We start from the raw sequence: 22,255 nt of genomic DNA on the forward strand, positions 1-22,255 counted from the left end.
ATGCACTTGAGCAGCTCGGCGTCAGTCGCTACTTGTGCCGCTGTTACCAAAATATTCTCCTGCGTCACCGCGACATATCGGGCACGTTCTGTTTGACTGTAAACAAAAAGACAATTTTAATTATTTTATATAATCGGAAAAATATCTTTAAATAATTTCATTCGACTCACTTTAAGCCACTTGTCAATACATTTCGAATGAAACTCGTGCGAACACGGCAAAACACGAAGCGATTGTAGAGCTTCGAAATCGCACATACAGACAACGCAATTCGTTTGATCACTTTGATGCGTTTCTGCATTGAATTTGTAGGAAGGTAATTGTTCAACCTCGGCACGCGTTAAACCACGTGGCTTAGCTTCTCCAAGTCTTTCCGCCAAGGATAGAAGAGCCTCGTAATTTTCCGTAGCTGAATCTGGCGAGGACAAGTCTGCATGGCTGTATGGAGATAAAGGTGGATTGCTGAACATCGCTCTAAAATTTTGTTTTTATATATTTCTGATTATCACCAAAAAAATTATAAGCAATATTAAAAATTAATATGATTCGAAACTTACAAGAAATGTAACAAGAATCCTGGATATGTTGTAGGTGGTAACGGAGGCGTGCCTCTCCATCTACTCGATCTTGGTCGCCTGAGAGTATGAACGTTCGAAGCTGCTCTACGAGTTCTTGTCTGAATCATTTCTAACTGACTATTTCGCGTCTCAGATAAGAAAATCGGAGACGGTGTTGTAACTTGAGTAAGAGCTGGAGGAGAATACGAATGTGGCAATGGTAACGGTGCACCGGCAGTAGCTCCAACTCTGTGATGATGATGGGATTCTATTAATTCCAATTCTACCTCTCTCTGAAAGAAATAAATACAAAAATAAATAGGATGCCTTAGCAATTATAATATAATTATATTTTCATTACGTTCTTCCTTTTATTACCTGCTGAGAGAGTTGGTGGTGGGCTGTATAATGAGTAGTATGGACGGGTGGAGGTGGTGCATGTGCATGATGAAGAGCAGCAACTGGACCACCTGCAGGTGTTGGATACCCTCTAGAGGCTGCACCAACTATGGATCCTACTAAACTATGACCAGGATGAGTTGCATGAGTAGCAGGATAATGATTATGATGATGCGTTACCTAAAAAATATCATTTATTTCTATACATGAAGGTAATCAGTTTATCGTTATCATATAAAAAATATTGCATAGAAATGATAAATCGTACATGTAAACAAATCTATAATCTTTTTTCTCACTTACTTGACACGAATGTGCAAATGGATGCGCTCCAGTTGGTGTATAAATTCCATGCAGCTGACAAGGAATTCTATAACTTGTCGCTTGTGGATGCCACAATGGTTCTCCGCTAACAGCGACACCAAGACCTGAGACACCGACTTGACCCACATCAACTACTACTGGTCCGTTAGCGCCTTGCGCAGGATGATGTCCTGTGCCAGATGGATGTCGAGGATGCGTTTGATGCGCATTGTGAATATTGTGATGCGAACTATGTAGATTATGATGGGAATTATGGATATTGTGATGAGAACCATGAATTCCATGATGGGAATTATGAATTGTGGGATGGGGATTATGGCCAGGAATAAAGGGATAGGAAAGACCAAAGGAATCCGTGTATCGTTGATAACGATTTCTCATTGTAGGACTACCACGAGTAGACATATGGTTACGTGGAGATCGACGCTGTGAGGCCGATGAAAATTCCCAGGTTGGTGGGGTCGTGTGTAAAGGTGGCGTTGGTGCGGGTGGTGTAGTTTCTCGTACTTCAATTCCGGAAACCGTACCATTTCTAGATATCCGACGACGTTTTCTAGACGGAGATTCGCTCTAAAATAATATTCGACCGGTTAGACAATTGGTCTATCCCTTCAGTTACAATTATTTTATCCTTTTCTACAGATTATATCTAGGTTCTCTATGTTCAATTGTCTCTATATTAACGATTTATATATATATATAATATATTTAATAAAAATTGGAAAAACATTTTGAACTCGAAATGCTTAGTCTCGTTTACCTTTCTACCATCATCCTGACTAGGTTGCCTATAATAAGCGGGCGAGGCTTGAATCTGTACAGGACTCAGTGGTAACTGGTTTGTGGCTGAAAAAATATGCATACTGTAATACACTTAAGATTCAAGAAACCTCGAAGGAACTATCAAGAAAATGCTAAATTTTATTAGATAAAGATCTTTATCGATTAGAAATAAAGGTTAGTTATACCTTGTGAATTTCTACGGTATTCCATGTCCACATCGCTGGCTGCAAGCCCAGGACTCATATTTGGAAGAGGACCACGCATTATATTCTCCTGCAACAAGGAAATGAAAATGTGTTTTCATGAAACAAAAATCGTCCGATATAAAAATCGGAACTTCGTGTGTCTTGAAAGGCAGTAAGATATCTTGCGTTTGCGACGACGTTTAAAACTTGATTATCCATTGTTGACATTTGTTTACAGAAATTTGCATCCGTGCGTGTCATGTGGTACGCTTACGTCAGACATAATATTCACCAATAAGAAACAAGCCCGATTGAACGACGTATCGTCGCATTCGTAACAAACTTCTCAAGATAAAAATCGAATTATGCGTTCTTATTCTTCGATGAAGATTTTTCTACGGAATATTATTTTTTCTTTTACTCTCTTTCTTGTTTTTTTTTTTTCCCCAACGGGAACGATAAGGCAGTTTACCGAAGAGTAATAAAATATTAAAGAATATTTTACTTGTCCGCAAATACTGATGTGAAGCGGCGAAGAATTGGTCGTTGGCCCGACGGGTTCCTGAGGGAAATGAGGTGGTGGGCCTCTCGACTGTGGACTGTGCTGCGGAGGCGGTTTATATCCAACGCTGCTTCCACCTACGCCAGCGTGATAGGAAACTTCCTTACCGGCCGGACCCGCCGATGTGCCAACTCCTGGACAATCCCTATATATAGATAAGGAAAAAGAAAAAAAAGGACATTAGCGAAACGAGTTGTTTTTCTTTTTTTTTTTTCTTTTTTTTTTCTTAGTAATATTTTACGAACGATCTCAAGCATCGACATTGGCCGATTTTCAATGAGATAATAATATGCGTTTGATTAAACGATTAAGAGTGCCCTCGCTCTGCCGGTAGACTATTTTCTCAACGTGATTACGACCAACGCTGCATATATACGTGTGAAAATCCTTTTTATGCATCTCGTCACGACCGCTGGGAGAGAGAGAACCCACCATCAGTAGACGTTTGCATTCGTAACTTTATAGCCGTACACATTCGTTCTAGCTAGAAGTAGAGAGAGAGAAAGAAAGAGAGAGAGAGAGAGAGAGAGAGAGAGAGAACAGCGGCAAATGACGCAACTTTAGTATAATGCCCTTAATATCATTTTCCGTTTCATCTCGCGAAGCACTGGAGTCGAATGAACATAGTAGTAGTCCAGTCGCTATGACCTACGAAATGCATTTGTTTCGTTTTCTCTTCTTATGATTGAAAAATGTAAGAAAATATTGAAATTTTTTCTCGCTTATTTCTTTTTTTTTCCTTTTTTTTTCCTTTTTTTTTTATTTTTTTTTTTTCTTGGGATTTGGGTGTCCATCTTTCTTTACTGACGAGATTATTTTTTTAAGAGGAAATCGGCAGCATTTTACCGGGACAAAAAAATTAATTAAAACACAAAATCGATTTAATTTTTGTTTCATTTATTCGTTCGGTTTATCCGAAATTCGTGAAAATAATCGATATAAAAATCAGTTCTCTCGAATGACCTGTCGTAAGTTATCAAAGCATAGTCGTTCTAGTGTGAACAACGACAAAAAAGAGAAGAAATATATGAATAAATAAATAAATAAATATATACATATATATATATACACACGCAGAACATGTGTGTGTGTATAAAACCATCGAGCATGTCCATTATAAAAGAGTAGAAGACGAATAAGAAAAAAGGCGCCATTACGAGGCAGGTACATTAAAATCACCTTTCGTCTCTTTTTTTTCACTATAAAGAGAGAGTAATTTTGATGAATTTTTCGAACCATCAAATTGTGTGGTTGACTACACCCTTAACGCGTAGACTCTGAAAAATTTGAGGTTGGACGATACACAACCATAGAGGTATACATATAAACTCGAACAGAAACTAAATGAAATGAAACGAAATAAAACGAAATGCGTTTACGTGCTCGATACTTGTCCGTTGACCTGTCCGCAGAATCCGCAGATTATTTGAATATTTGTCCCCCTATACTCGACGCTGCAGGGCATCATGGAATCGATCTCCATCGTTTCATCAGAGGTAATATCTTACGATCGATAGATTCAAGTTACTATACCCGATGAACTGACTACTATTACAACATCGGATACTTGAGAACAAATTTGATGTACAAAGAAAACACTATTTTCTTAATCATCCCACAATTGGATAAAGAAAATTATTAAGTTGAAAGTCATTATGTTCAAAAAGAAATTTTTAAAAAGAATCGATCTTTTAAGTCGAAAATATGTTTTGAACTGATACGTTGATAAAAACTATAAGGACTAGTCGTTTTGTTATCAGCAATGCGAAATGTACTGGGTGCGGAGTGTAAAGCAAAATTTATACACGGTATAAAAACATGGAAATCTTAAAAAGAAGAAATCGTTCTCAACGTACCAGCCAATTGATCGCATGCATCTCCTCGACATGCGAATGCTCTCGAATATGTGTGTTATCTATTGAAAGAGAAATTAATGATCTATAAAGATAGAGTAATTCCGAGGCATTTTTTCCTCATCAAAAAGAAAGAAAGAAGAAAAGAAATTATAAGATATAGATAATACATTCAAACACACGTGCGACTAATTATAATATAGCTTACAAAACTTAACGATAATTTCTTATCACTGTGAAAAAGAAAGGGGGAGAGAGAAAGAGAGAGAGAAAGAGAGAGAGAGAGAGAGAGAGAGAGAGAGAGAGAGAGAGAGAGAGAGAAAGAGAGAGAGAGAGAGAGAGAGAGAGAGAAAGAGAGAGAGAGAGAGAGAGAGAGAGAGAGAGAGAGAGAGAGAGAGAGAGAGAGAGAGAGAGAGAGAGAGAGAGAGAGAGAGAGAGAGAGAGATTAATGAAACGAAAAATTAAGGAACATGCAGCAATAATAAAAATATTTTATAGAATAACCTTTTGCTAAAACGAAAGAGTATAAGATCTTAGAAAACTACTTTGGCTTAGATTGTTGAGAAGCACGCATAAGGAGCATCCCTGTGTGCACGTCGATTATCATCTATTAGAATCGTCGAACCTCTTAAATGTCGGTTGCTCTGAAAATTAAATACACACTTGCTTGACCTGAACGCATCACTTAAGATCTCTATATCTTGACATATTGCCCTAACTTTTTATTCATATCGATTTAAAACGAACTTTTAAATTAGAAAAATATTTAAATAAATTTTATATAAAGATATCGAATTTGGTTTTCTTGTTATCGAAATAATAAGAAAAATAAGAAAAAAAATCATGACATTCAATCCAAATCAGAAAATGTAATGCAGGGCTCAGGTGAATCGGCTGATAAATCATAATCAATAATTTTCTTTCTTTTTATCTTTGTTTCTTTCTCTCCCTCTTCCCCACTTCTCTCTATCTCTCTTTAAATAAAAAATCCATGACACTCGAATCACATCCCCTGAGCCCGGTTCGCGTATCCAAGATGCATCGGATATACGTGCCAACGATGTATCAAAGATGCAGCAAGGGTGCATCGATCGTATGTCGTGTGACCAGTTTTCTAAGAAATATTCGAAAGAGTTCGCGAGTTCTCGAGAATTCATCGACATCGATTGATCGGAGTTGAGATGTTCTCTCGGTAATATAATCGATCTCAACGTATGTACTTATGTACGCAGGATATCGAACGAAAGGGGGAGAGAAAGGGGAGGAGTGGCTTATTGTGGTATGTACTAAATGCAATCTACGTATGTACTTACAAATGGAGAACTGATACGATATCGGAGTAGCTATATATATATATATATATATATATATATATATATATATATATATATATATATGTACGTATCGATCAAAAATTCAGAACATTATAGATTTTAAATAACCTTTGACGATATTAATTTTTAAAATAACGTATTTTAATTATTAAAATAATGTTTCTTCCACGTTTCTTCGTTGATATTACTCATTACAATATAATTATAATGTATAAATGGTGTTTTAATCAAAAAATGAAACTAAATATTACATTAGATTAATCGAAATGAAATTCATATCACAATTTCCTTGAAAAAATTAATACCAATGATGAGTAGTAAATCAGTACATTTCTAGATACTAAGATTTATTTACAAAGCAAAAGAAAAGAATAAATAAATAAAAATAAAAAGTACAAACGCACTCGCAGAATATTTGCAACTTTTGATCGATGTTAAACATAATACGAAAGAAAAAAAAAAGAAAAAAAGAAAAAGAAAAAAGAAACAAGAAGGAAAGCAAGCACAATTAAGGATAGATAAGTAGGAAGAATAGGACGAACGAAAAAAAAAAGAAAGAGGGAAAAGAAAAGGTCTGGTAAGACATCACGAACGATGCACCAAAGATGCACCAAAGATGCACCACAAGTGTGTTATATACCCATTATGATAGCGCGGTAGCGACGGGCACTGTCGATACGGATATTCCTTGTTTCCGGCATATTGCTGACCAAGTTGGGTATGCTGAGAATGCTGGTTGTGGGGATGCCATCCCCCACGAGGGTGTGGAGGCGCCGTAGGCCTCGTGTGTGGCCCCGATGAGGCTCCACTGCCAACCACGGCCCTGTAACGTCCCGTGATACCCAAGCCACGATGCTGATGGCTCCCAGGGCCGTTCATTCTGTCTCTTCTCTTTATCTTTTTTCTTCTCCTCCTCCTCTTTCTCTGACACCTCCAAAGCCTTGAACACGACCTTTACACCTTCCTGCTTCTTCGTGTCTTTTCCTTCTATTGCTTGCTTCTTGCCTCTTTGCAAAGCTCGAACTCAACGAGGATAACCTCGCTAACTCCTACTCACTCTTTTTCTTTCTCTCGTTCGTTCTTTCGTTCTTGCTTGCTTGCTTGCTAGTCTGCTCGCTTACTTTTCTCGCTCTCTATCCAAGACCGTTCGTATCTGGTACGCTGTTGATTGGTCGACTCCTCCAAGAGGAACCTGGCGGGATATTCGAGCGACTTTACGTTGACGAGTCGTTGAGATTAGATATGTGCGATAAAAGCAAAATTTATTTGATATATCTATCGACCTAATAACATCCGAACTGGTCGCTAATTTTTTATAATATTTCATCCTAAGATCGTGCTAAATACGTACTTTTCTTATCTATTAAAGTCATTTAAATAATCTGTATTATCTTATCCGACCAATTTGTACTATTTTCGAAGAACTTGGAATATAATTTGTAGGAACAAATACAGAGAGACAGGTTCTGACGATGCTTCTTTTTAGATGCCAGAATTTTTCTTTTTCTTTTCTTTTTTTCCCCATTCAACTGATATGCGTTCAGCAGTAAAATAGAATCATTTTATGATACAGTTTTACGACCAGTTCGTATGCCGATAGTTTAATCCAGTCTCTGTATATTCAGCTCTGTTAAAACCATTTTGACGTCTACTTTGATTTTCTGATTCTCTCGCTCACTTTTATAAACGTTTCTTGTTTTTATCCGAGATTGTTAAAATTTTGAGAAAAGGAGCAACTCGTAATCGACAAAGTGTTACGATAAATGACTTTTGACGTGCTTGAAAAATATTGAACGATATTTTTATTTCGATAGTTACCTAAACTAGCAAAGCAAATAATAAATGATAACTACCGCATATATCATGCCGATGTCGCATCATATTTTTTCAAAAGAAAAAAAAAAGAAGAAAAAAGGAAGAAGGAGAAAGAGAGAGAGAGAGAAAGAGAGAGAAAAGTTGAAAAAATATGACGAACATATGTACCTTAAAATGCTCCTTTTCTAACGTTTCACAAACGCTTAAAAGCATAAAAGCAAAGCGTAAAAGCAAAGAGGAAGGAAATAGAAAGTCAACAAAGCACATATAGAGCGTTGCAATTCTTAAAGAATAAAAATGAGATATGTCTAATTAAAAAGTGCAATAGAAATCGAAGTAGCTTATGTCGAAAGTATATGTATGTATATATGGAAGTTCTCTTTGACGATAAGAGACTAGGTAATATTTGTTTGGTTGCTTACTCGTGTCTATGACAATCCTATTTAAAACTACTTTCATGATGCCGCAAAAGCTCTACCTACAACCTATGGGATAAGCACGAAGAAGAAGAAGAAAAAGAAGAAGAAAATAGAAGAAGAAAAAGAAGAAAAAGATTATCGTGCTGTGAAAGAGAAGAAGAGGACGAATGTACACACTACAGTACAGTCTTTGTCTTTCTCTTTACTAGTTTATACTTCATGAGGAAGTATACGTACTCATATATACAAACATACATACATACATACATACATACATACATACATACATACATACATACATACATACATACATACATACATACATACATACATACATACATACATACATACATACATACATACATACATACATACATACATACATACATACATACATACATACATACATACATACATACATACATACATACATACATACATACATACATACATACATACATACATCATACATATACACACACACATACATACATACATACATACATACATACAATAAATGTATTTGTATTCTACATATGATATTTTTCAATTATTTCGTATCTCGTGTCGAGCAGGCGCCATATCGCGATATGGTACGCGATATCCTATTAAATTTGTGATAAAGTATAAATTATAAAAAATTCATTGTGAAAGAAGATTTATGTGATTGATATTTTAGAAAAATGAGAAGAAGAAAAAGGAAAGAAAGAAGAAAAAAAGGACGGCTATCGTAAATTTGTAATTTAAATTTTCGACTTCCACTCACGTAGGTCATGAGACAATACTTTCTTTTATTTAAAATAATGCACATTACCGCCTTCGACGATGTTGACTCACGTGTTTCGTTCACTCTTTTCTCGACCGGTCGTGATCGATATTTCAGATTGTAGAACGAGTTATCGTTTGCCGGGACACGGTTTATTTTACGTGCGTATATATGTACGTACATTGTACGTGTACACCCGTCTATAAAGGATTTCAGTAGGTTTCGGCATAAAGGCTACGACATATTCGAGATACATTTATAGCATAGTCGCTAGAGCTTCACTCAATTGATCCAGTAAATAATAGTAATAATATCAACCTACTTATGTATAATATTCGATTTAAAATCATTTTATCATTGATATGATTGTAATAAATTTTTTATCTCTCAGTTATAGGTTCGGTCAAATGATTAAGAAAAACAAGACGATGATTCTTCTATTCTTTTAAAGTCAACGTCATTTTGATTTATGAGAATGAAAGAAAACCGACAAAAGTTGCATTTTTGATTTATAAGAGATGATCTCTTAGCCAGGAAGCACAACGATTTGGATACGGTCTCTCGAAGTCTCCCAACGAATCTTATACAACTTTGTCGACCGCAGAGAGGCCACGATCCGAAATCCAAGAAAACGATTAAGTGAACCGGAATATCCAGGCCCCGTTGCTTCGGGCCCACCTTTCTTTCTCTCTCTCTTTCTACTGCTTTTGTACGGGCCATGGACCGCACAAAGACGAAAAAGTACTTTCGGAGAACGCCAACCAATCGCAACGATTTTCGAGTCGTCCTGTGAGGATCGAATAATATTGGCCTTCGAAACCAACAAAAAATTCGTCTTTTCAAATTTCTCTCTTTCTCTCTCTCTCTCTCTCTCTCTCTCTCTGTCTCTCTCTCTCACTCATTCACTCACTCTTTTTTCCTCTTTTGATACAACTAACACAACAAAGGAATACGTATGAAAGAAAGTTCGTATCGATTTCTTTTCATTTTTCTACCTTCACTCAGGATTTCCCAGCATTCCGTAATCGAAAAGGAGGACGTTTCTACGGTAGTCGATCATCGTTTATAGAAGCACGAAACTACGAAACATCGATCGTTGCAATATATCGATTGGCTCCTTCGTTCGTTCGTTCGTTCGTTCATTCGTCCGTTCGTTCGTTCGGCTACTCTCGACAAAGCACACCAACGCTCTTCTCGTTACCATTTCATTTCCTCGACGATCCTATCGATTTACGTAGAAATTTGTATTTAAGCCGAATGCCGCGAGAGACGCGCAACAACTAACGCCGACCGTTTTCACTTGCCTCGATAACGCGTTTCGAAACGAGTTTCGCGCCGGAACGCTTACCAAAGCGATAACTGTTCCTGCGAAACGTAACTGATTTATAAAGTCTCTACTATCAAGAGAACTGATCGATTAGAAATTCTAAAATAATTATTCACTACAAATCTTTTAATTAAAATAACAAATGAATTACGATTCTTTTCTTTGTCCTTTTTCTTTTATATATATATATATATATATATATATATATATATATATACATATATATACATATATACATATATATATATATATATATATATATATATATATAAAAGAATGTAAAATTTTATTAAGATTCTCATCGACTTCCGATTTCATTCGGAGCGTTCAATACCATTCTCGAATGTCTCCTGGTAGGAAGGAACGCGTTAATATAAATTTAAAGTAACAGCCGGTAAAGCCGAAGCGAAGGTAACCGGAATATCGAGGCCCCGTTGTCACGGTGCGTGTGGAGCAGTTCAGGCCACGAGGTGAGCACGCTATGTAACTATGCTATATATATATATATATATATATATATATATATATATATATATATATACGTATGTATATGTATATATATGCCTATACATATATAAACGCAGGCCCAAGCAGCATAAGAGGTTGGGCCTTTCGATGATGTGGCGCGCTTGAACAGCCGAGAGAAACTCGTTTACCTTTAAACTCGGTCCGTGGTGCGGTGGTGGACTCGAGAGCCGACAAAAAGCAAAAGCGTAGCCCGTCTCTATGTTCAAAAAAATTTCTATATACATCATTGACTTCTTTCTTTGATTATTTTTACCCCCATTTGAAACATCAAATGATAATTCGATAAAATTAAGGTAGATAAGGGGATCGTTAAAATAAAATCATTATATGAAATTATTATTTAAATCACTTTTCTCTGTTCAAAATAATAACGCATTATTTTAGGTATATATCGAAGAGAATTTATAGAGGATTTTTCTTCCAATTTCAATTTTTTTTTAATTATATCAGATGAGAAACGTTGGGAATAAGATGAATTTCATAGATAATTGTCAAATTTAAAAATCAAAATATTTCAAAAGAAGAGGCAATAAAAAAAAGAAATAAAAAAAATAAACAAATATTAAATGAAAGAAGAAAAAATAAATCAAACAATTATAACTCTAAAGTATGTCATTAATCTCAAACTCGAGTGAACTAAAGGAATAAGTACCGAGAATTCGAGGGTCTCCACGTATTAACCAGCACGAAGAATCGAATCGGAAAGGAAGGAGATTTGAGTTGAAAGGATCTCTCGAATTTCGAATTCGTCGAGGAGACTTCGTTCTATCGACTTCGACGGAAGCAGCTGCGTTCGTTGATTTTCCAAGGAGCCCCGAGAACAGCAGCTGGTGAGCAGCCAGTCTCGTCGACGTCGTAGTCATCGTCATCGTCGACGAGGCCTCAAATTTTCGTCTCTCTCTTTCTCTTTCTCTTTCTCTCTCTCTCTCTCTCTCTCTCTCTCTCTCTCTCTCTCTCTCTCTCTCTCTCTCTCTCTCTCTCTCTCTCTCTCTCTCTCTTTCTCGTCCACTCGAGCTACCAAAAAGGGACGAGAAAGGAACGACAAAAGGTGGTAGTCGTCCCTGGGGCGGTGCAAGGGCGGCGTACCGGCACGACACGATGGCGACGTCGATGGCGGCAGGTCGAAACCCTCTGCAGGTCTCGCACATATACACATACACATAGACATACACGTACACAGACACACATACACATATACGCTCACCAAGTGCTTCGGTTCTCTCCTTCGAATCCTCCAGGAATCGCTAGCCCGAGAGGACTCGAAGGAGCTCACGCTATCGATCCATGCTGCTTCGTATCACGAAACTGGCTGGCACCCCAGAGAGAAAGCGAGAGAGAGAGAGAGAGAGAGAGAGAGAGAGAGAGAGAGAGAGAAAGAGACACGCACACTTCACCCTCCTTCTCTCCTCTCAATTTCCCTCCTAAAACGACGCTATCGAAATCTCGAATTTCCCGCTACAATGACGTCACTCTTCTCTTTTCTCATATAATTTTTTCATAAAATTTTCAAATAATATTAAAACATAATTATTCTTCGACAGGCCAGTATATTTGGAAAATTCATTCACACAGGTAGGTAGATAGGTAGAGGGTATGCTCTTTCTCTCTCTCGAGCGAGTTTATTTTACGAGGAATCTGCGAGATGACGATCAGCGGTTGTTATATCTTTCTACGTAGATAAGTAAATATATATAATATACACATATATATATATATATAATATACACACACACACTTGTGTGTATATAATACATAAGTTCGTATACTTTCAGCTGGGAAGTTCGTGCATGAACTCTCGGTCTCAAAGATTTTCAGGAAAAAAGATAGAGAAAGAGAGAGAGAGAGAGAGAGAGAGAGAGAGAGAGAGAGAGAGAGAGAGAGAGAGAGAGAGAGAGAGAGAGAGAGAGAGAGAGAGAGAGAGGGATGAGGATACGTTAAAATATTCAGGGTCCACTCGACGAGAAGGTGGGCCTCCGAGGATGCATTTTCTTCGTTCTGCAGCTCGAAAGAGACCTAAGTATAACGAGCTTTCAGAAGCCGCATATAAATTCCCACGTAAGGCAAGTTATTCTTCTCGATGAGCGTGTATTATGCATGGGTTAAATTAGACGTTATACTTCCATAGTTCAAGGGGGAAAAAAATTTCGATGGTTTTTCCTTCGAGAATCGATTCTAAGTCTAATGCTTGTCTCTTCCTTATCGCTAAGGGGAGAGAGAGAGAAACAAAATAAAAAATTTACAATTTTCAGTAGTTCATTGATAATCGCAAAGATTATCATCAAAGAAAATTACCTTATGCTGTATATGAATTATACATGGTAAATAAGTGGATACATATGTACGACACAAGCGCGATACTTTATTGTGCAGCTCGCCACGATAATTACCGAGGTGCATCAATAAAGTGTTTGCCGGCTCGATGCATGTACCTACGTACCGCAGGTTTATAGGTATCCCATGTATCAACGTCCCACAATCCTAATCATAATTTACTTTACGTTAATCCAGATTATGTTTTATTAGCGCCGTTCCAGGGTCCGCCTTGTACGTTTTTCAACAAACGATTACATACCTACATGCCAAATACGAAATAACGCTGCCGGTATTTTAACGTTAATCTTTCATGCGATATTCAATTGTCATCGATAAATCCAACGGAATATTATCACGTTAACTCTTACATTGATTCATAAGTGCAAAGGAAGTGATTTATGTAATAAATCTTTTCCATGTTGTATCTATATCTAATAACATCAAAACTATAGATCATAAGAGAATTTTTATGATATCTTATCTATTCTTGATCGATGAAAATTCGAATAAAAATAATAGAAATTGAATCGTTCGGATATAATTGATACATTATTTGATACATTTGAATGATATATTTTGACATATTTCATTCGTTATTCACCATAATGATAACATAAAGTAGCTCGCTATCGTATTTCACCTGGAATATGTAAAAAAAAAAAAAGAAATACACATATACAGAATACAGTGTAAAAATACACATATACACGATATAGAAGTAACTCTTCCGCGTAAAGAATAAATAAGATGACGCGACCTCCATTTGCATCTCTCGATTTTCAAAAGAAATTCGAACTCGGCTACGTACGTATGTGTACGTAACTGCAAGACTAAAAGGGCAAGAGGAGTCGATCAAAGTGCAATACGCGCAATAAGAAACGAAAGTGATCGTTGCTCAGTCTCCGCGTTCTCGCGAGCGTTACAGAGCAGAACACGATGTGAATAAAGTCTGCGGAACGGAGAAACGCTTGCGGCTCTTTCGTTTCTTATAGTTAGTCAGTCAGTCGAAGCCAATGACTAAGCCAAAGCCAAAGCTAAAGGCAAAGCTAAAGCTAAAGCTAAAGCCGAAACCGAAACCGAAGCCGAAGCCGTTCCTGTGTTGCTTTTCTTTTAAAATATATCGGTATCGTCATAAAAATATTTTTTATGTCTCACTCTCTCCATCTTTATTTTCTTGTATCTTTTTTTTTTAATGTGTATATATGTTTATGTGTGTTTGAGAAAGAAACGTACGTTTTACAAGCCTCTACCTCTTCCATCGCAGCTCATTCTTTATTGCCATCAGCGTCTCTCAATAAACTTAACTGCGAGTCAGGGCCGCCGATGTCGGCTATTTTAGAGCGCTCGATTTTATTTGCAGAAACGCGAGCGCCACTTTTCCCGTCGTTCACTTTCCTTTTTGCCCCCGACAAATTTCACCCTTTGAACCCGACCGTCGAACGCTCGTACACGTTCATTGCGTTCCACTCCTAGTACCGAATTTGGTTGCTCCAAAAGGATGCTTTCGAAATAATTGACATTTTTCATCATATTAACTAAATATTCCTTATCAAATCAAAATATAATGAATATCAAAAGAATGAATACTTTATAAGTTAAGAAATTAACTTTTTCAAAGTCACGAAAATACCAAATAATTTTCAGAAATGTTCATTTTTTGTTATCAATCTACATAATAAATAAATATATATATATATATATATATATATATATATAGTGATTACATATATAGAAGAATATTATAATTAAAATATGTTGCCGATAGTAATCAAGAGATCGTAAAAGAAAACGATATATTCTGATTTGCTTGAACTTCGTCTCTTATTTTGAACAAAAAAATATATGTATAAAAACTTGTTAAGTATAATCTTGATTAGCATAACATGTTAATCTGTAATTAAATGAACAATATATATATATATATATATATATATATATATATATATATGAAAATATCGTAACATCGAGATTACCTACAAAAGTAATGATGCAACAAACATAATCGTATGATTAGTTCTACTGCAATCGATTTCATAATATACTAATCCAACCCCACCAATTACACAATTAGCTCGTTGGGAGGTAGCGATCAACGTTCCGTAAGTCGGAATGATCATTTATCTGATTAAAGATCGACATTGTTCCTGTATAATACACATATACAGTTATAGTTCAGAATTTTCCTGTAGTTCGATAAATTTTTCAAATCGCCTTGACTATGCATTTCAACGAGAATTTCCACGAGCACTTCTATCTCTCTCTCTCTACCCCGTCCTTCTCTCTTTCTTTTCCATATTGCCGTGCCCGCATACCGGCGCAGCGAATTATAGAGAGTGCCATCCCCCACATTCCCTTCGTTGAATAATGATGGATATTGTAGGCAGCCCTCTACAGAAAGAGAGAGAGAGAGAGAGAGAGAGAGAGAGAGAGAGAGAGAGAGAGAGAAAGAGAAAGAGAGAAAAAGTGTAAGGGAGAAACAAACTCCTCCTCCATCTCTTCCTCTCTTTTTCCTTTCGTCTTCCTCTTCGTTGTACACACATATGCTCATACACACTCGCTCGCTCGCTCGCTCACACACACACACACACACAGAGAGAGAGAGAGAGAGAGAGAGAGCACAGTACAGACATACACCATCTTTATATAAAATACACACGCAGCAGACATCATCGTTCAGGTATATACATCCGTTCGAAAAAGATCTCATATGAAAAGAGTTTCGTCGAGCAGAAAGCCTTTACACCTGGCGAGAAACGTCTGTGCACCTTCTTTTGCGTGTCGGTCTATCGTGGTTGGCTCGGTCTATCGGCCAGCAACAGCAGCAAGCTGCGTTCCAACAATCCACCGGACTTTCCCGGTTTCCATAATACATGATTTCCATCGAGCTTTCCAGTTGTACTCGACTATAAGATAACGATGTGCGTGTATATGAGGTGTTACACATATACAGATACATACACATACAAACACACACACACACAGAGTTTTTCTGCTTCTTTTTCTTTTCTTCTTTTTTACTTATTGTTTCTACTTTCTTCCTATAACTTTCAGTTTCTTTCCTTATTGTTTCTTCTTTTTTTCTTCTTTTTCATATTTTGTAGTTTTGATAAAGTTTGATGTACCGTCAAACTTTGCGTTCACGTGTTCGCGTGAGTAAATCGTTCTAGAACATAAATTATGAGACTAGACAAAGTAGAAAATTCATTTTGCAATTATATACCACTGACATTTAGCTATTGGGATTTCAGTAACGTTACTCTTTTTATTTGTTTCTTTCTTTTTTACTTTTCTTTCGGCTTTATTTCTTGGCACGTCGTAAATATGTCGCGCATATGTTACACGAAAATTCTAAGCACTTGACCATAATTCCAATTTTTCTTTTCCTTTTCTACCCGATGGTTGAATTTCGTCTGAGCGCATGAGTATTTTTTAATGAGTACTCGCCAAGCCGTTCTGTATAAAGTGGAAAGAGATTACCAAGCGAATTTTTAAACAGCTCGTTCACATTGCATATAAAGTTTCGTAAGGTTTCGATGAATGCCGAATGTAAATCCATAAGAGATTGCGCTTGAAATTTTCCCGAGAAAATACAAACGTATTTACAAAGAAAAGTGCTGCAATTATCTAGAAAATCCAACTAATCTTTTCGTCATGTCGTTATCAAAAATCTAGAACGATTATACGTTAAAAAAAGAAAAGAAAAAAAAACGCGTGTGTAGTATTACAATAAATTATAAAGTACTGAATATCGATGAGAAATAAAAGTATTGTACAATTAACATACGATTATGCGGGTATTGGAAAGGTTCATTTAACGTTTTAATCGAAAACGTGCACAAATGGTTACGTCGACGCTATTGTGTTTTTTTCGGATATGAGTGAAACAAAGATAGACAGAAAGAAAACAAAAAAATGAAGAGAAAAAGAGCACGGTCGAGAATTTCGAAGAAGAGACATAACTTATCAGCTGCGCACAGGAAAATAACCATAAATGACGGGCGACGATGATGACGATAATAATAATAATGATAATAATAGGAAAGAGGAAATAAAGAAATGATAGGAGAAAAAGGGAACCAAATAAATAAGCAAACAATCAGTGAATCAGAGAAACTGGGACAGACAGGTAGGTAAAAAAGTAGTCTAAATCAGAAAATTGGAACATTATTTGTTATAAAATTTCTCAAGGAAAGATATATATATATACACATATATGTATAATATACACACACACACACATCAATGGTTCACGGCCCTTGGACCTTTCTAAGAAAGGATATATCAAACAAGAAGGTACCGTTTCTACGATGGGCGATGCCTAAAGCATATATGTACTTCCTTAAAAACCCAGGTGGACCTGTCCAGGCTTATTCGAGCCGTACCACCTGCCTGCCACCATAAGACGTTCACATATGCTATAGTAGCTTGCCTTTTCGAACGTATTCTCTCGCTAGAAGCTTCTCCTCGAAGTGCAAATGCAGCCAAGTTTCTATACTTTATTTTATCGTAAATGTTCGTCCTTATAATCTTAAAGAAGATACAAGAAATGTGTATATATGTGTGCATATGTGTACACAAGCGCTTATGTGTTAACGCTTGTGTGGCGTGTGAAAGTTCAATGCAAATGAAATTTTCTACTCTCTCACACGTCGATGATATTTTTTATTGAAAATATTCAATATTATAGAGAGCTCGATTATCGATCGTTCTAATTAATATGTTTAAGATCACGTCTCTTTGAAAGATTAAAAAGAAAAGAAAAAGATAAAAAAGGAAAGAAAGAGGAAAGAAAAAAAACAATTTTCTAGTAACTCTAATATCAGTGGAATACTTAATAATTTTCTTTTCTCGAGAATAAGTCCGAAGGGGGAAAAAAAGGAGAGAAAAAAAAAAAGAAAAAAAACTGACTGCCATGGCAAGTTCGCGACAAAATCGTAAGATCCTATCTTTCCCACCGTTCAAGGCAGCTGCGTCCGGCAAAAGCACGCGAGCCATGCCAGTTGTAAGTTCTGACGTTATTGTAACCCTCGTCGCTGCACACGATCTTTACGTTCTCCTAGCGTATGTGGTAATAACAAAAATATATATATACATATAAAAAAAAAAAAGTGACCAGACGAGAAAGACGAAGGGCTTCCTTGCTTTCTCTAGGCGAACTTGTCAAAGCAAACAAAATTTCTATTAGGCTATAATGTCATTTCTATCGTAGATATTTTTTCCATGAAAGAGAAGTTACAAAAAGAAAAAGCAATAATATAAATGAAAATAAAATCGTAGAATAACGATCAATACATCGTTAATTAAATTAATAAAATTTTTTTTTCAAAAATAATACCGAAAAAAATTGACATTTAATATGCAATAACTTCTACGTATAAAAAATTAATAGCTTGCGTGTTAAGAGGTAATAGACGAAGGCTCGAACGAACAATATTACATTCAAGAGTTTCAAGGATTTTTCGAAAATTTTCAAGACTCTCCCCCCCCTCTCTCTCTTTCTCTCTCTCTCTGAACCCCCGCTACGATGGGGTTATACATTTATAAAAGTTTTGCAGAATATCAAGATACATGTAAAGTTGGACGTAATTATCCCCACATCGTGTTAAGAAAAAAAAAAGAAGAGAACAAGAAACAAAATAAAAAGAAAAACCAAAAAAAAAAAAGAAAAGAAAGGAAGAGAAGGATATCATTGTTTATCGAGACAGTATCGCATTTCTCTGTTTGTATGGCCGGACGGGACACCATGAATCGCTATGTATTTCCTCTGACAAAGGAAACGACGGTAGGTCTAATGTGTGGAGACGTACTACATACGTACGTACGTGATGTGCGCGCGTATACGTTGGCGTGCGCGCGCGTACTTGTGCGAGAGAGACAGAATGAGGGAGCGAGGGAGGGAGTGAGAGGATGAGACAGAGAGGGAGGAAGGGAGGGAAAACACGAACGTATGGCTCTTTTGTTTAGTGTTCTCCTTATGTATGCCAGAGAATATTTAAGTCCCTCTATGCATTTTACAATTACCAAGCGACCTTCGTCTACTTCGAGAAGACCACAAAGTTGCTTTATTTCATCTATCCTCTTGTCGTCGAACGATCAAAGTCGATCTACTTTATTTTCTCTTGATTTCTGGTTAACGAAAATCCATGTATTGTGTATATATACATATACATATATATACATATACACATATATACATATACACATATCGTATACATATATTATACATATATTATACATATATACATATACATATCATATATATATATATACATATCATATATATATATATACATATCATATATATATACATATCATATATATATATACATATCATATATATACACATATACATTATATATACGTATCATATATATATATATATACATCACACACACTTATGGGTATAGATACGTATGAGATCGATTGTAACGCGGTTCATAGGAATTTATCGGTGGTACCTTAGAGGACCACCAGCGATCAGACGATACAAAAGAAAATAGATATCGTATTTATTTACTTACACCTTAGTCATTTACATACTTATGACAATATCGTTGAAGTCCTTGGATTTAAATAGCTAACTACTATTACGTGTTAGTAACTTTTAATCCGTGAACCGATATTTTTTGTCTTCAGATTAATAATATTTATAAAAAGAAAAATAAAAAGAAAAGATTGCTTAAATCTTTTATTTTAATTTCGAATTAAAATGACATTTGAAGATACTAATATAAATTTTTTTTCGATCTTTTGAAAGTAATTCTATCTACTGTCGGAAGTCTACTTTCTTCGAAGACCTTTAAAAACATGTTGGAAATATATGATTCCCAATATACGGTTTATGGTAATCATTAAAACGTAAAAAAAGTGAAAATATTTCGAAAAAGTTAACGATGATTTATGAAGAATTATATCTGGAAGAAACGAATTTGTAAATACATATATACAATAAACGTATTTATATGTATAATAAAAGGAAAAATACGACATATTCCGTAATTTTCCTCATTCGTTCGATCTTTCAAATATTTCATCGTCTTATCGGATCTGATATTGCCGTCGTTCGAATCGATAGTAAAGTGACATATACGCTCAACAAATATATATATATATATCGTATATATATATATATATATATATATATATATATACGAAAAAGAAATGTTATTAAAACTAATTAAGAAGGACAATAGTCTCTTTTTATTTTCTGCGATAAAAGAGAATGAGGAAAAATATATTAGGGATGGTATGTATTGCGTGTTTCCTTGATTTCAATCGAGAAGAAGAAAAGAAACATGATAAACGTTAGTCGTTGTCTTCGTTGATAATAAATCTTAAGAGATGAAGAAAATACAGTAGACATAAAAGCACGTCCGGATTTGTTTTTAAATGAGAACGTGTGGTACGTCCGGACGACGATAAACCATCATCTTTCTCTCGATGAATCGACGTGTATATGATAATGACAATGAGACATCACACGGACAACAACGACGACCGACACAGTGATGACAAAGAAAAGAAAAGAAAAAGAAGAAGAAGAAGAAGAAGAAGAAGAAGAAGAAGAAAAAGATGATGATAAAGAGGAGGAGAAGGAGGAGAAATGAGATCCGCGCAGCCTCGATTTTCCGTGTAGGGCTGGTCGAGACAGGGCACTTACTACTGCGAAGGTGAAAGACGAAGCAAGCAAACTCGAGAAACGAGAGATAGAACAAGAACACACAGTTGCACTCAACACGGCAGAACGCGCCGACCAATTCGTGTACAACGTTATATACCGTACGTACGGTAGATACGAGCACCATTTCCGGCGTGCGTTCCGTGGCATAACAAATGCCCGCCGGAGGGCGTATCGATTCGTACAAAATATTCGTGGCTAATAGTAAGTACGCAATGAATATTTAGACATGCATTTTCCTACGTTCAAACTTTTTCTTTATACTCGATGATAACGAAAAAAAATACTTTTTGCTCTATCTCTATCTCGCTCTCGCACTTGCTCTCTCATTCGATCTCCTCCTCTAGCCGCTCCCTCCTCTTCGCGACCTAGCACTATCGACTACCGAGAGGATAGTGGTGATCGTCGACGTCGTTGTCGTTGTATCACGGTAAAAGGGAAAGAAGAATACACAGCTTTTCCTACCGTATGGGGTAACACTCCCGCGTCGCCGTCATGACTGGATGTCGTCGTTCGTTTTGTGCGAACAGCCAAGAGCGGAAGGCACGATGTGACGACGAAAGCGACGATGATATATACACAATCGCTGCGGTGTGCGCGCGTTTCCTAGTGTAGTAGTAGTAGTAGTTGCGGCAGCGGTAGTAGTAGTAGTAATAGTAATAGTAGTAGTAGTAGTAGTAATAGTAGTAGTAGTAGTGTATGTGGATGGATGGATACTTGGATGGATGGACACAAGCGATATACGCGTGTGTGTATATATGCAGGCTGCTTCGTGAAATGTGTCGTTGCTTTTTGTCGCTGTTGGTAGACGACTCACGTACGTATGTATATGATCTATAGATGTATATATATACATATATATATGTTATTAGGTAGGCAGACAGGACACGCACGCACGCACGCTACAGGCGTGCCTCGGTGACACTCTCACACACACACGCGCGCGCGTGCAGATTAGTCAGCGAAGCACGCTAACTACCAGGATAACACAACCGTCACTGACGGCGTCGCGCGACTGACTGAGCCGAGTGCGACTCAGTAGACTATATGGAGGAGAGGGGTGAGGATGTCTAGTAGTGGGGCCGCTCGGACAGAGTGGGAGAAGTTACCTCAGGGACGCGATTAACGACGCAAGGTGCCCCGGTTCTTTCCTTTCTCTCCTCTTTTGTACCGCCACTTCACTCTCCTCCACTCCGTTTCTCTCAACCCACCACTTTTTTTTCCAACACAATTATACACACATTTTTAAAGGCATAAATCGATTTTGCGATCTATAGAACATTATTTTTTTTTTTTAATTATATTCAAACTCGTATACTTTTTTAAACGCCTAATAAAGTTAAAGTCGCACGAGATATGCGTTTTCTCTCTTTCTGTAGTTTTTGTGCCGTTTTGAGCTTATTCGATTAAAG

The 22,255-nt window shown here is 36.6% G+C and overlaps 1 protein-coding gene and 1 long non-coding RNA gene across 5 annotated transcripts in view; one reads left to right on the plus strand and one right to left on the minus strand.

The window, feature by feature from the left end:
- The window catches only part of LOC118446840 (uncharacterized), an 11,473-nt gene extending 10,041 nt beyond the window's left edge, over nucleotides 1-1,432 (plus strand). The window contains exons 2-4 of the long non-coding RNA XR_014981965.1: nucleotides 313-454; nucleotides 592-1,168; nucleotides 1,292-1,432. This is a non-coding gene — a long non-coding RNA (uncharacterized LOC118446840). The remainder of the gene's footprint in view (nucleotides 1-312; nucleotides 455-591; nucleotides 1,169-1,291) is intronic.
- The window catches only part of mura (ring finger protein murashka), a 37,031-nt gene that overhangs the window by 5,455 nt on the left and 9,321 nt on the right, over nucleotides 1-22,255 (minus strand). The window contains exons 1-10 of one of the 4 annotated variants that reach the window (XM_035877928.2): nucleotides 21,309-22,003; nucleotides 6,638-7,189; nucleotides 2,754-2,955; nucleotides 2,249-2,336; nucleotides 2,041-2,126; nucleotides 1,260-1,850; nucleotides 936-1,136; nucleotides 558-850; nucleotides 171-474; nucleotides 1-96 (exon numbers count right to left, since the gene is read on the minus strand). The exon at nucleotides 1-96 is cut by the window's left edge and continues 5,455 nt beyond it. In XM_035877928.2, the coding sequence (XP_035733821.1) occupies nucleotides 22-96; nucleotides 171-474; nucleotides 558-850; nucleotides 936-1,136; nucleotides 1,260-1,850; nucleotides 2,041-2,126; nucleotides 2,249-2,336; nucleotides 2,754-2,955; nucleotides 6,638-6,876 (2,079 nt within the window). In that variant the 5' untranslated portion in view covers nucleotides 6,877-7,189; nucleotides 21,309-22,003 and the 3' untranslated portion in view covers nucleotides 1-21. Of the gene's footprint in view, nucleotides 97-170; nucleotides 475-557; nucleotides 851-935; nucleotides 1,137-1,259; nucleotides 1,851-2,040; nucleotides 2,127-2,248; nucleotides 2,337-2,753; nucleotides 2,956-6,637; nucleotides 7,190-21,308; nucleotides 22,004-22,255 lie in introns of those variants that run through there. The other 3 variants (XM_085655955.1, XM_035877929.2, XM_035877932.2) reach the window with 3 other exon arrangements.

Source organism: Vespa mandarinia, chromosome 3 (genome assembly GCF_050613455.1).
Source record: "Vespa mandarinia isolate Hongniang chromosome 3, ASM5061345v1, whole genome shotgun sequence".
Classification (NCBI taxonomy): Eukaryota; Metazoa; Arthropoda; class Insecta; order Hymenoptera; family Vespidae; genus Vespa; species Vespa mandarinia.